Genomic DNA, 15217 nt, shown 5'->3' with positions numbered 1-15217 from the left:
TTTCAATGTCATTTAAGCCATTATATTTAAAAAACCAAAAAATAATTATTATTATTATTAGATATAGTCCTACAGCTAATTTATTAAGAGTTGTTTAAACAATTTTTATATAGTTTAAACATGTTTTAAAAATAATGATATCCCCAATGTTTATGATGGTCGTTATATCTTCACAACAGAATACCAGAGTACCAGACTCATCTTAAAAACTGTTAACCATAACTTGTTAACGGTGGCAACACTTTCGACTCAAAATCATCCACTGTACTTCGATCGTACCACCATTATTTTAACATCCAGTATTTCTATAGCGATAGAAGCTATTATTAAATTAATTTTAAGCATAAATTAAACCTTCTTATATACTTAATAGTATCTTTGAATAGATTCCACAGGTACTAGACTCCAAAAAACAGGTTCTTGTTATTGACACTTTAAAGTGTCTATTTGTTTTCAATATTCGAAATTTGTTTGTCATTGAAATTCTACCATAAAAATTAATGGTTTTTTTTTCTTTATTGAACCTCGCAATATCGAAGTCCGTTATGGAAATTTCGTATTCAGTCGGCGTGACTGTTGCCTTAAAAACCCCCACTTAAGTAGGATAAGATATTTCTGAGGTTTATTTATTTTTTTTTGTTGGAGTTTTTTTCTGGCTTCTGAAACGTTTTCAAGACATCTCTCTCTCCTTACTACTTCAAACTAATTAGCTTATTACGTGTATCTAATATCCGATTAAAAAATAGCAGGTTGTTTAACTGGGTTTCCAAGGAATGTTAGTAAGTTACAGTAAGTATTTTACAAAACCATTTTCCGGATATTTTTAACCGTTCATGAATGAAACCATCCAAAATATCGTGAAATTCGGTATAAGTATCGTGAAATTCGGTATAAATCTCGTGAAATTCGGTATAAATCTCGTGAAATTCGGTATAAATCTCGTGAAATTCGGTAGAAATCTCGTGAAATTCGGTAGAAATCTCGTGAAATTCGGTAGAAATCTCGTGAAATTCGGTATAAATCTCGTGAAATTCGGTATAAATCTCGTTAAGTTCAGTATAAATCTCGTGAAATAGCGTCAAATAACTTGACAAGATGTGTGACGTAGAAGTAATATATTCTCGTTAAAATAAACTACTAATTAACTTTAAAATTAAATGGTATTATCATAACGATTATCATCCTTACAGAAACAATTAGGTAAGAACTGAGTATCTTAATCTGTTAAATAATTAATAGCAGAAGTTTAAACCTCAGCACATGTGATTGTTTAAGGCTGTAAACATCGTTAAAAAATACCCTTATGGTAGAACAGACTCTTAATATTATTTTTCTAGCCAATTACTGGCCTCTAAATCATTTTTGGCAACCGGTTTGAAATATACTTATAGCGCAGAGTTAGTTGGAAGGCCTCCCTAATCACGCCCCAACGAAAGTTGCGGATATAGTATAGAAAAGTTACATAGTATGCACTCAGAATACAAATAAGTGCGAACCTAGACGGATATATGCAGTTCCCCTTCCAAAACGAAGCATGATGTTAAAGCAATTCTAACGGTCTAAAAGTCAGTGTACAAAGTCAAAAGATTCCAAAATACGGTAGGTATATCGCTGGATATTCTTTAGTACCATATCTTACCACTAAACCCGGTGCCGGATAACCCACACTTAGGTATGTTAAATTAATTTTTTTGTTATTTTTGTACCATACCTATGAATATACTTCCCATACATAACCCTGTCACATTACTTATGGGTCCCGGGTAGAAATTAATGCAATATTTTATGAAGTATAGTACAATAAATTTGTGAGGAACACCTGATCCCAAAGTGTTAATTGTAAAATAGAAAAATAAATGTGTTATATACGTTTTAAACGCTGACTAAAAATTAAAACTATCTGATCTTACATCGGGTATTAGAAAACACCGCGATATAAATAATAATAATTTAGTTAAACATATTAACGATACTTTAATTTTTAATAGTGTGAAGATGTTAGTACTTGCCGCAATTTGTATTTTAATTGCGGTTGTTTATGGTGCAGTCACTGATATAGGCATAGATTTTGGTAAGGAAAATATTCGTTATAATGTGAAACAATTAAGGTATTAATATACGATTTTAATTAAGGTGTTTCTAACTATACAACTTGCGAAAGTACCTTACCCTACGTTACTTTAACTCGGGGAAAATGTTCGTATACTTGTTCGAGAATTAATACCATCGGATTCAGTAGTGGACAGAATTTTGTATGTTCTAAAGGTAAATTTCTTGAGTGATAGAATTCTGCCATAATAAATTAAGGGGGATGTTCTTTGGGTGCACGATTTTATTAATAAAGTATTTTACGGATGACCCCGTTAAATTTAATTAAGAAACTGATTTAGACAATGATTTCTAATTCTACAGGGCCGGTAGGCCCTTGTAGATATGACTTGATACCGTTTTGTAACGTTAAAGTAATATTCACCCGCTTTTGCTAATTTCCTATGGAGATTAACATGGGTTTTTCGTGATTTGTCCCCACCGATAACTTAAAAACTACAGCGAAGATACTTTTCGGAATTATCTTAAATTAACAATTAAGTATTCAGGGTGTGCTATCGGCCAGCTTAATCAAAACAATTAAGTCTAAGTATGTTAATTTTACTTAATTACAGAAGTACGGCTTTGACCATCGTGATTGGACATATTTATTAGCTATATCTCTTGGAAAACTCAGTGTTACTACGTATCTGTAGTGTGGTGGTAATCACGTCCACTTCACACGCGGAAGGTCCCAGGTTCGAGCCCTGGTAGATACATGTATTGACCATCGTGATTGGACATAAGAATTAGCTAGATATCTTGGAAAACTCAGTATTACCAAGTATCTATGGTGTAGTGGTTATCACGCCCGCTTCACACGGGGGAAGTCCCAGGTTCGAGCCCTGGTAGATACATGTATTGACCATCGTGATTGGACATAAGAATTAGCTACATCTCTTGGAAAACTCAGTGCTACCACGTATCTATGGTGTAATGGTTATCACGCCCGCTTCTCACGGGGGAAGTCCCAGGTTCGAGCCCAGGTAGATACATGTTTTAACCATCGTGATTGGACATAATAATTAGCTAGATCTCTTGGAAAACTTAGACTTACCACGTGTCTGTGGTGTAGTGGTTATAATAAATATTTAACAATTATTTCACTTCACTTGGTTTAATAATGTGACATAGGTAGCTTACTTTTTCCCTATTTTTAAAACCATTAAACTAAGTAATATTAGAAGTTCAACAGATTGTCTAAAAAAGATGTAAAAAGCCACTGTAAATGGTGTTTAAATGCCTAATATTTCCTTAATACTTGCAAATAATCTTAGTAAATGGCGTGAATTGATCATAGAAATAAGTTAAATGATGTCTTTTTTGGCACTGGAAAAAACAGCATATATGGTGTTTGAATGCACCATTATATTTTAGAGTGCTAATGTATGACGGTAAAGCAAACATAATTATTCAAAATTTAATTACATTAAGACTGAAGTGACAGATATTATATAAAAACGTCTTGGTTTGGACCAAGGCCGAAAAAACTAACGATATGTGTGAGGTTTATCAATTGACTGAAGTTCAGATATTGAAATTTTTTTCTAGTTATTTTTATCCACTCAATCCTTAATCAATATTTAATTCAATCAACTGATTTTACTGTTAATCGATCTAGTCCCTCTAAATTAATTGATAAAATTACATATCTACGCTTTTTCAAGAGCAATTACATTTTCCGAAAACATTTTATCATGAATTTAATTATTTTGAAGGGATTTCGTGTCGATACTCACTAACTTGGGAGCACCTTGACCGACATAGTTTTAATTGTCGCTGGCTTGACAAATTTTCAAGTTTGCACCAAAAGAAGTTTATATCTGTTTTAAGTTGTTGATAAGACTGTCGTTTACAGTGAATGTCGTCTACTTAAGACAAAGCAATAAAGTTTATCCTGTGTGGTAAAGGGTAAAGATCACATAAACAGAAATACTTCTCAGTACTTGTTATATTCATTTCCCGCGGAAATAATATGGTTAAACACATCATTCATTACTAGTTATGCCAAGAAGGTCACATTTAACTCCGACACCCTCTCCTTTCCTCTATTTTCCCAATATATGGCATTTTATAATCACCAGTGGTTTCAGTGTATGGGTCATCTGAGCCGTCGCAACACACTCAGCCAATATTACCATAGACTGAGTTATGACCAAGAAATTCTTAAGTACGGAAATGGAAGTTCCAGTGCAACTTTACCATCATAGAGGCGACAATAGAAATATAGCATTTCGATATACGAAATTAAATGTATAAATTCGCATAACACCCTTGTTTGGCATCCGCGATTAAATATTTACATTTTCCATTCGAGTTATGCCAAAGTTCGCTTGCTCTTTTTAGACATCCAGTAGAACATTTCAAATATTCAATACTGTACCCTCAACACGTACTCCATTCAAAATAATTAATTTCATGATAAAATGTTTTCGGAAAATGTAATTGTTCTTGAAAAAGCGTAGATATGTAATTTTATCAATTAATTTAGAGGGACTAGATCGATTAACAGTAAAATCAGTTGATTGAATTAAATATTGATTAAGGATTGAGTGGATAAAAATAACTAGAAAAAAAATTTCAATATCTGAACTTCAGTCAATTGATAAACCTCACACATATCGTTAGTTTTTTCGGCCTTGGTCCAAACCAAGACGTTTTTATATAATTTAATTAGGGGTCATCCCTAAAACACTCATCAAATTATAACTCGAAAACAGTGTCACTTAGGGCAAAATTGAGATAGAAGTTACATGTTCGACTCAAAATAATGCACTCAAAGAACATTCCCCTTAATTTATAGCAGACCTATCAGAAACACCCTGTATACAAATAAGTTAATTTCACTTCCTAAATAAACAGACGGTAAGCAACCGGTCACGTGCATCCATGGCAAGTGTGAGATTGGCGATTGCGAAATTGTAATGTGCGAAAAGGATGACTTCGATGACTGCATTCATAAACGTCAATATACAAGAACACGTTTATGTGTCGGTAAGTGTTCCAATAAAATGCTTAATTCCTAAATGGAACTCGGTAATACTCGTTTCTTATCAGTTCAGTTTATGTTGAAAAGTTCAAAGGATTATATTTCTTTAATATACCCTCATTACCATACAGTCTAAGTATATTATACACTTTAATGTCAAACCAGGGTAAAACTCAACTCAACTGGTATGTGATGAGCGATGTAATTTTTGTTTACAGTTTATCGAGGTTATCGCAACGGTTCCAAAAACAATAGTCTTGTAAAAGGTAATTAGGACGTATAGACGCTACCTTAATTAAAATGCAAAATTTAAATACTTTCTGGGCTTAACCATGTGGCTTTTTGCTTAGTTAAAGGACTCCTTAATTAACAATGAAGGTGGTGGTGGTATTTGGGTACATATTAACGTTTGCACGAACTCAATTCTTGTCCATCGTTCAAGAATCTTTCTGGTTCTGGTACAACATCTACACCGATTACCCTTAGTTAGTGGGCCCTTCGACAAAGCACCCACTAGATACCACCAAAGCAGTTTTAAGACTAAGGGTGCCAAACAGTTTATGTCAAGGTCACATACGAACTAGAGAGTGGTGAAGTCACAACCTTGGGATCTCTATTGTCTATTCTGTTACCAAATTCACATTAAGATGCACCCGCCATCATAAATTTCTATATCTCGCGCTTTATTTAACCAATTAAAAATAGATTAACAATTATATTTTAATAGGAGCCAAATTAGGCCTTGATGGAGGATTTTCATATACCAGATTTAGCGTCATAGACGGGGTTTTCTTTGGCGTTGCATTGACCGCCGTTTTAATACTAAGATACACTGTCAAAAGGTATAATTTTAAAAGAGAGAAATTTTGGGGCTAATTTATCATTAAATGTATTTTTTTTTGTCTCTCAGAATTTATAGGCGTCACGTAATCCCTCAAGCGAATAATATACCCTCGTCCCAAGGTCAAAGTATGGAATCTAATAATCATAGCCGGAATAGCTACAGCCCAGTTAATACGAACTCTGTAACAACGTCCAGCGAAACAACACCACCACCGAAATATAGCGAAATTTCACAGCTTCAAAAAGACGTACGTATAATTGCCTCTCAAATTTACAATTATAATCTAAACTAAGGTTAATTATGACGTCATGTTCGGTTCATGTTTGCTAGATTAGTGTTTCCTGAAAGCTATGTAGTGAGATTTTAAAAAGTAAAATCCATAAATCCGTAAATAGGGTTCATAGACAAAATTGGCGTAAGTGTATGTCACGTGGTAATGCCCATATATCCGTATTGACACTTTCAGTTTGACCCTTAGAACAGCACCCTTTAAATTATGAAAACCCCACGCATTTATAATATTACAGAAAATGAGTCTCAATTTCGAAATTATTTAAAAACACCACGTTAGATTTAAGAACGTGTCTTTTAAGATAGCCTTGAATTTTCAAAAAATTGTTTATAATAACAACAATTTAAATTATTTCTCTAGGAGACCCCACCACCATCTTACAAGGAAGCGATAGAATTGCAAATGATTTTATCATCTACAAACAAATAGCCCTTGGCTTTGATACGAAACATCAATACCTGCCTAAAAGCTTACTTAAACCCATTAAAATGCTAATGGTCCGGTAATTATCGGTTAATTGTTCGTATAAGCCGAAATAATGTCACGATAAAATTAACTTGGCGTAAACGACAAAGAAAATTGAACTTACCTTAGTCCCAAGGTCATTAAATCGTCGCCTTTCATGCTCAGTGCATGCTACGAAATGATTCAAACTTCAATATGAATTCGGGCTTCTGAGTCACGTGATCCCTCAATCTTGAAATTGTAGGCGAAATATTTTCTAAACCTTTCGATGTTTTCCATTGGCATTTTCCATTTTACTGGAGTGCTAATAAAATTTACCTTATAACACATTATAAAGCCCCTAGGTCTTCTTAAATAATGCTCCATGGTGGCAGATGTTTTACTTATTAGTCAATGGATAACGCGATCGCACAAAAACGCGTGACGAAGCATCTTTGGCATGTCGTACACTGAACTTTGCCCTCAGTAAAATAAAAGCGGGAAACCACGTGATACCTAAAATGTTGCGCGGTTGAAGTCCTAAGTTTAAACCTAACCGAATGGAAGAACTTAAATATTTTTGCACCAAAGAGGATATAAAGAAGGGGAGTTGAAACTAGCAGTTTTGGCGATTATTTGAGCGAGTTCTCGCTTTTCGTTTTTATTTATTTGTTATATTTGCGCGCGCACACACACCGGAAGCTTAGAGTTAGACTTTCAAAGCGACAACACTGCAACCAAGCCTTCTACTCCCCCTCTTTATACCTTCTTTGGTTTTCATACACAATAAAAGTGCCATATTTACATACCTTAAACTGAAAGGCAAACCTCATCATGGAAAATAATCGTCATACGTCATCGCATTAAACACACTGTAAAAATGTACAAAAATTTGAATTCATTCAATAAAGTTGTTAAGTTTAAATGACCATCTTTATCTTGATAAGAATACTGTACAAATCTTTTTTTTTTGGTTCAAAAACCCCTGAATAAACGGAGTTTATAAAATTGAACATTTCATCATAAATTATAATTAATTTAATTATAGTTTGATTTGTTCAAATTGTAATATTATTATTATTATTTACATAACTGCCTGTGGGGTGTTTATTTATTTATTTGAATTATTTATGAATAATTAATAGTTTTCACCCTATGAATTTGAATGATAAATATTTACAATGGGGGAATATGTAGCCATCCAACTATAGTCAATTATTAAATAAAATCAACATTTTAATTAATTAAAATTAAACATTTCTGGCGTAAGTTCAGGTTGTAGAATAAGATCTTAATTATAGTTATATATAATTGAATTCATCGCGATTTTGGTTTATTTATTTATTTATTTATTTATTTACTTATTTATTTATTTCAGTTCTTAAGTGTTATCATATTCGATGGGTTAAACCACAAAGGCATTTTTCTTTATTATATATAGTTTTAAATTTTGGCTGATTTTAATACGTATAGTGGCCAACCGGTATCAATAATATTCTATTTCTCAAGCATTATTATTAAATATTTTGATTGGGCTGTTAATATGGTAGCTTTAGCTTAATTAAAATTTAAATAAATTTATTAAATAAAGCTACGCAAATAACAGCTATGGTTCTTAAAATTTAAATTTTTTTTCATCAGCTTTGTCTACTATAAAAGGCGAAATTAAATTTTGATATTAAAAGAAAGATTAAAAATGTTTTATCAGTAGTTCATCAAAACTGGTTTTATTTCAAATCGGAATTATATTTTTCATTCATATTAATTAGTAAAATGACCATGATTTTTTTTAACTGACTTAAACTACAAAAACATATTAACCTTGATTCCGTAATTATAATTATTTTTTTGAATTTAAAATATATTATTTTTCCGAAGCAATTAACAGCTGTTTGATGAATTCCTGATAACATTATAATTATAAATAAGTTGTTCTAACCATTTCAAAATATTCTCTACAATATACCATATATTATTAAGGAAGAAATTAATTAATTCAAAATTCACATGATTAATAACCAACGCGAATTATATAAAAAATTCTCTATTGCCTTTTATACACATTATTTTCTAGTATTATTATTTTTTTTATTTCATATATTATTTTGTTCAAAAGTACGCATTTTTACGAATGCAATGAGGAAGACAAAGATATATATATATATATATATATATATATTACTTAAAGAACACGAACCTGTTTTTGATATGATTTGAGGTTAATTCAATTATGGAAATTTATGATTTTTAATATTTTATAATATTGTGAATCTGGAAGATCATCTGAACGTAAATATACTTTAACGGCTTCGACGTTATGGGGAGTGGGGATTGTTAGGAAATTAGGGGTTATGAGGGATAAATTTATTGCTAGAATTAACAATAAACTAGGTATCGTTTTATTATTTTAATTATTTTGAGCACCTATGTGAAAACGCGTCATTATTTTGTATTTTCAATATAATTTAAGTGCATAGAGAAAGACTATAGTTTTCTGAAGATATATTATAAGAATTATTTCAAAGCTGTACAAATCCGTTAATATTTTTGTTTATTTATTTATTTATTTATTTATTTATAGAAAAACTCGATTTTAATATTAGTTTTACAGCCCTAATTGGCATCGAAAAAACGCTAAGTACTCTAATTTTTAAGTATATGTTTCGATTAAGTTTTAATTTCACCACTTTCTATATAAAATCTATACACTATAGATCAAACTGCAATTGTTTTAAAGCTATATTATTTATTTTAGGCCTATATTTTTATTAATACTAAGATAGCGTCATGTAGAATAAATACGTTTATTTTTAAATTCGCGAAATTAATTACGTTTTGGTGATAATTTATACATAGTTATAGGTTTTCGTTTTAGGAAAATATGATTTGGAATTCAATATGAAGATGAAAGATAAAAGTTTGACTTAAATATTGAATATAGAGAAAGAAAAGCTAGAGGTGAAGTTAAGCTTGGAATTACAAGAGATAGAATTCAGCTCTGAGAATCGAGGTTCAGATAGAATTAAGCTCAGAGAATAAAGAGATTCTGATAGAATTAAGCTCGGAGAATAAAGAGGTTCAGATAGAATTAAGCTCGGAGAATAAAGAGGTTCAGATAGAATTAAGCTCAGAGAATAAAGAGGTTCGGATAGAATTAAGCTCAGAGAATAAAGAGGTTCGGATAGAATTAGGCTCAGAGAATAAAGAGGTTCGGATAGAATAAAGCTCAGAGAATAAAGAGGTTCGGATAGAATTAGGCTTAGAGAATAAAGAGGTTCGGATAGAATTAGGCTTAGAGAATAAAGAGGTTCGGATAGAATTAGGCTTAGAGAATAAAGAGGTTCGGATAGAATTAGGCTTAGAGAATAAAGAGGTTCGGATAGAATAAAGCTCAGAGAATAAAGAGGTTCAGATAGAATAGAGCTCAGAGAATAAACTGGTTTAGATAGAATAAAGCTAAGAGAATAAACAGGTTCAGATAGAATAAAGCTCAGAGAATAAAGAGGTTCAGATAGAATAAAGCTCAGAGAATAAACAGGTTCAGATAGAATAAAGCTCAGAGAATAAAGAGGTTCGGATAGAATTAGGCTTAGAGAATAAAGAGGTTCGGATAGAATTAGGCTTAGAGAATAAAGAGGTTCGGATAGAATAAAGCTCAGGGAATAAAGAGGTTCAGATAGAATAAAGCTCAGAGAATAAACTGGTTTAGATAGAATAAAGCTAAGAGAATAAACAGGTTCAGATAGAATAAAGCTCAGAGAATAAAGAGGTTCAGATAGAATAAAGCTCAGAGAATAAACAGGTTCAGATAGAATAAAGCTCAGAGAATAAAGAGGTTCAAATAGAATGAAGCTCAGAGAATAAAGAGGTTCAAATAGAATGAAGCTCAGAGAATAAAGAGGTTCAGATAGAATGAAGCTCAGAGAATAAAGAGGTTCAGATAGAATTAAGTTCAGAGAATAAAGAGGTTCAGATAGAAGTATGCGACAGAAAGGGGCTTAGTGGATAGGAAGTTAATGGCACAGAGAATCTAGTGTTAGCCAATGGAGAATAATTGAGACCGAAGAAGTAGAGAATAATTAGGATTATAAACAGAAAAGAAACACAATAAGAATTAAAGAACAAAGGAATGGAGATAGACGGGAGAATTCCAGATCATAGTTTTGAAGGTAAAAATATCCTCATAACTTAGCCACATAAGGAATTATAGTTACGTCAATTTATACCTAATTAATATTAGCGCGATAAGCAAATTAAAATCTCGATAATTTGAGGCACATAGTGTAGTAATTTACAGTATTTCATAATTCTACATGACGCTAACTTCAATTAGACATCGCGCGTAAAGATTAAAAGGTGCTATAATAAAAATTCATATTTTTTGGTATTTGAAAAGTTAAGAAATTTATGGAATTTTCATTGAAAGATTCAGCTAATAGTGTGTTTGTTTATATATATTTATATTGGGCGTAAATTTTATTATATATTACATAATTCTGGTCTAAAAGAAACCAGAAAATTATATACCAATTTACTAATAGTTTGGCTAATAATTTAGTTATTCTAAAAATTCGAAACTTTTCACTAACTCATTTTAAAAAATCTTAAAAATTCATCCATTAACAGTAACACTTAAACGGTAAATTAAGGTTTAACTGCTAAGTTCGTTTAACTTAAAAACGTTCCGATCACATTTGATTTTGTTTAATTTCCATATTTTGTAAAAGGCAATTAATGAGAACGATTATTGGTCTACCATTTTCGTTTTATAACTTAATAATTATTGAGGTAATCAATGAAGTAATTAACGCAGTTATGACATAATGAGGTTGATTGGGGATTCATCATGAATGAGGAAGAAGATGGGAGTAATTATTGTACATCTTTGGAGGCCTTTTTCAATTATTAATTTAAATGAGGTTAATTATTTTGAGCGAAATTCGCATCATCTTAATCTTTTTTGATAAATTTCTTTTGGTGGATTTTTATTTACCACATTCACTTATTAGGGTTTTTTATGATTAGGCCACGTGGCTTGTTAATTTGGTATTGGCGTTTTTCTAGCTATTGGTTTTTGATTTGGCAAAACATTCGTCGAAGAAACCCTCCATTGTCGAATACAAGTGATGTCTTACGCCATACAAAGAATGGTTGTGATCCGGATAGACCTTTCATAGAGTTTAATTGACCCCCTCGTATTAATTTTGATTAAATTAACTATCATAACTACAACTGTCACTGAGAAAATATTTCTAAATTAATCCAACGAAACTACGCAAAAATGCAGGTAGTGTGTAACCATGCTTTAGTTTTTTGGTATAGGGATTCATGCTCAAGGCAAAACAATACTTATGGCGAGCATCTTTGGGTTATGATACTACTTTGCAAGTGGGTCTTAGAACCAAAGGTATCTTTTTACAAAAATTGGGTGATTAGGGTTATGAATTAAAAATATAAAATCATATGAAATAAAATTCGTTCAATTCTTAAGCAATATATATAAGTGACGTTATAATTTATGCAAATTAAACGTGGTTCAAAATGCAAGACTATAGTTGGATGGATAACATTTCATAAAAGATTCAAAACTATTTTGGTACTACAAACGGGATATAATGCTAGTTTAGTGTGATAGGAAACAAATTTGGTCTTACCTGAGTTTGAAATGGTAGACCCGCTACTATCAAGGCTTTCATAAGCATGATTGAATGTTGAAAGTGTACTTTCTCTGAAAGATGAACGTACAAATTAAATTTTAAAGTACAAATAAATAATAATAATAAAAACTCCAGAGCGTTAAGCCTACTTACCATCAGCTGTTCCATGCACAACGAGGAATTTTTTATCTTTTAAATTCGCCGCTTTTAAATTAACACTAGATTTTTCGTAACCAATGTAATTATCTTCGGGTTTCGGAGACTGCATGTAACGTTCCGCGAACGCTGCGTCTACAAAATGACGTCAGGCAAATATTAAAAGGAGAAGAAAAAGTTCTAACGAGTTGATTTTATTCGATAAAGAATGATAAATTTATCCCAAAAACGTTTTAAAAATCACGAAGATAATTTAGATCCTAACATGTGCAAGTTATATGTAAATCGGTTAAAATCAAGGCCAATGTTTGGATTCTGAAAATATTTTATCATTCAACTTGATGTTTGAACCCTTCATTATCTCTTTAAATTATAAGTAACGATGAATTTCAATGCAGTTTAAGAGGTCCTAAATAGAACGAAAAATTCAAGGATTAATGAAACTATCCACTTACCATAATACCTCCAATTTGTTATAGGAGCAACAGCAATTCCACAATGAAATGTCCCCAAGTCACTAGCAAGCGTGTTGACTGTTGAATAACCTCCGTATCCCCAGCCCCAAACACCAACTCTCTTTTCGTCGATGTAATTGTATTCCGTTACCATTTTACTGTAAAAATAATTTCAAAACATAAGTAAGAACATTCTGTTCATCTTTCTAACTTTATTTCTTCACCTGATAACTTCGGTGGGATCCCAGGCTTCTATCGTCCCTAAATGACGGAAGATTTCGTGTAGAAATCGGTCTCCTTGGAAACCAGTACCTCTTCCGTCCACTCTAACGAAGATCACGTCTTTTTTACTCGACATGTAAGTACCCCAACCAATGGAGAAACGCTCCGAGACTGATTGGCTACCTGGAGAACCGTCACTTATGGGGTGAAAGAAAGAAAATAAAGATAATGGACATTAAGAGAGTCAATAAGATCAAGTGGACAACTGGGACTGGCTTCATCTAAGATTGGAACTCGATCGTATCCGAAGCTAAGAAAAATCCAACTAGTTGACTGACTGTTCATAAATACCCTGCCTAAACCACTCTCTGAAACTAGATTTTCTGAGGCTTGAAAGAAGTTTACAATCCGCGACTATTTTCGAAAATTGAAGACAAAAATGTAAAAATAAAACCTGTCTTTCGGGATAAATTAAATTCGTTTTAACTAACATTCAGATTGCACGATCACTATATGAATAAAATTTAACAATACAGCTAGCTTCAATTGGACCGCAAACTACGACATAAAAATTAATACGAGTATAAGATAGCGTCCAAAATCACGAAATAAAAGCTGCAATCCTGGCCCATAGCTCATATTATTTCCAAAGTTCTCCTAACCATTGAAAGAAAAATGATAAAAATCGATTCTATGCGATAAGGGGGAGATCTGAAACGGACGAAGAGATCCTTTCCTCTTTAGCAGCGCTACAAAAGCAAATATATTTCGTTTCAGGGCAGAAAAGAAAACTCAGTGAAGTCATTTGGGAATGCCATGTTTTTCGAGATCTTTTTTCCCTTATTCCTTTTCCTTTGATTTTCTTACGGAGAAAGGAAAGAAAAGAAAATTCCTCGAGTATATAGTAATGGAAACCCTAGCCAAGTCATTAATATCGCGTTTCGCCACCGACTCTACTCACACTGCCTGTCACTTTTTATTAAAATATTTGGAAATGGGAAAATCATGTTTTTTGGAAATAAAAAACTGTAAAAACACACAATACCAATGCCAATATCAGGAGGCGGTACAAAATTATACCTTTACTGAATTTCTACCTCGATTTTTGCAGAGATTTTAGAATAAAGAAAGATTTTTAAGGGTTCGTTCAATATGAAAGAAAAAAATATATATATTTCTCTTTCAGAAAAAGTAAGAATTTAAGGAATTGCTGATTGAACTAATTTCAGTTCTTTGAAGAGAATATTAAACAGTACTTACAGTTGTAAAAGCAGGGGATATTTTATAATTTCTTCTTCTAATAGACCAGGGGGTAGCAATACTTCGACTTGAGCATCTAATATGACACAAATTAATGTAGAAATCTTTAATAAATTTTTTAATAGAGAGGTTAAGAAAATCGTGTAGCACTCTTTAATTTTAAATATAACGAAAACGTGAAGGAGTTAAGGGTGATTTAAAATTAAAGGGTGTTTTTCTAGAAACATAAAAGATCATAATTAAAGATCGCAACACATTTTTGCACATGTTATTAGTTCAATTATTTGAAATCTAATGAAACTTAAAGCGAATTAGGTAAAAAATAAAATCAAAAACTAACTCACCATAACCGCTGGATAATTCCACCTCAAATTTCTTAATATTAGGCATGGCCCTCACGTCAATTTTATCTTTTAAATCACTGTTGGTGTCCAGAACGTACACTTAAAAATAATGAATAATTTAAATTAATTCTTTTAACTTCATTTATTTAAAACTAAAGGTAACGTACCTGGAGAATCAAGATCGACTGACCATATTTCAACAGATGGAATCCCCGGTCCCAAACATTCGAGTACGAAGTATTTGGCCCCTGGACTAAAAATCGCGTTGTGATACAAACAATCCTTGGTAATATTACAAGTCAGACACGTCACTTCACGAGGCGTAGGAGAACGTAAATCAGTAACGCGAAACAGGTGCCGTTCCCCGGGTTTTTTGTACAATGTAGAAAGATAGTAACTGAACAGCAACAACAACAAAAAACATTTATAAACAAATTTAGGCTTAGCGAATTTGGAAAATATTAAA

The 15217-nt window shown here is 32.0% G+C and overlaps 2 protein-coding genes and 2 non-coding genes across 11 annotated transcripts in view; 3 read left to right on the top strand and 1 right to left on the bottom strand.

Moving 5' to 3' along the window:
• Positions 1 to 863: 863 nt before the first annotated feature.
• On the top strand, positions 864 to 7582 carry LOC149654171 (uncharacterized). Of its 3 annotated transcripts, none has more exons than XM_089845587.1 (8): positions 864 to 1599; positions 1989 to 2071; positions 2134 to 2265; positions 4951 to 5082; positions 5296 to 5343; positions 5805 to 5919; positions 5988 to 6168; positions 6574 to 7582. In XM_089845587.1, the coding sequence occupies exons 2-8, from the start codon at positions 1996 to 1998 to the stop codon at positions 6640 to 6642; spliced, it is 753 nt and encodes a 250-aa protein (XP_089701713.1). In that variant the 5' UTR covers positions 864 to 1599; positions 1989 to 1995; the 3' UTR covers positions 6643 to 7582. The 3 variants fall into 3 exon arrangements, with proteins under 3 accessions (XP_089701713.1, XP_089701712.1, XP_089701714.1); XM_089845586.1 differs by having other exon boundaries at positions 864 to 1672; XM_089845588.1 differs by lacking the exon at positions 5296 to 5343 and having other exon boundaries at positions 864 to 1672.
• On the top strand, positions 2735 to 2807 carry TRNAV-CAC (transfer RNA valine (anticodon CAC)). Its single transcript has one exon. It is a non-coding gene; the product is annotated as a tRNA-Val (tRNA).
• TRNAV-CAC (transfer RNA valine (anticodon CAC)) lies at positions 2873 to 2945 on the top strand. Its single transcript has one exon. It is a non-coding gene; the product is annotated as a tRNA-Val (tRNA).
• Positions 7583 to 10653: 3071 nt separating the features above from the next.
• LOC149654168 (prolyl endopeptidase FAP-like) overlaps positions 10654 to 15217 on the bottom strand; it is a 182928-nt gene continuing 178364 nt past the window's right edge. For all 6 annotated transcript variants that reach the window (XM_089845575.1, XM_089845574.1, XM_089845576.1 and 3 more), the window contains 8 exons: positions 14919 to 15148; positions 14752 to 14850; positions 14408 to 14483; positions 13150 to 13344; positions 12926 to 13083; positions 12468 to 12605; positions 12312 to 12385; positions 10654 to 11825 (listed from right to left, as the gene is read on the bottom strand). In XM_089845575.1, the coding sequence (XP_089701701.1) occupies positions 11718 to 11825; positions 12312 to 12385; positions 12468 to 12605; positions 12926 to 13083; positions 13150 to 13344; positions 14408 to 14483; positions 14752 to 14850; positions 14919 to 15148 (1078 nt within the window). In that variant the 3' untranslated portion in view covers positions 10654 to 11717. The remainder of the gene's footprint in view (positions 11826 to 12311; positions 12386 to 12467; positions 12606 to 12925; positions 13084 to 13149; positions 13345 to 14407; positions 14484 to 14751; positions 14851 to 14918; positions 15149 to 15217) is intronic.

This window comes from Phalangium opilio, unplaced genomic scaffold (genome assembly GCF_054372755.1).
Source record: "Phalangium opilio isolate 3A_F unplaced genomic scaffold, DU_Popi_V2 ptg000079l_1, whole genome shotgun sequence".
Taxonomy (NCBI): Eukaryota; Metazoa; Arthropoda; class Arachnida; order Opiliones; family Phalangiidae; genus Phalangium; species Phalangium opilio.
Note: the sequence above shows the minus strand (reverse complement) of the source record. Positions and strands in the feature narration are given on the sequence as shown.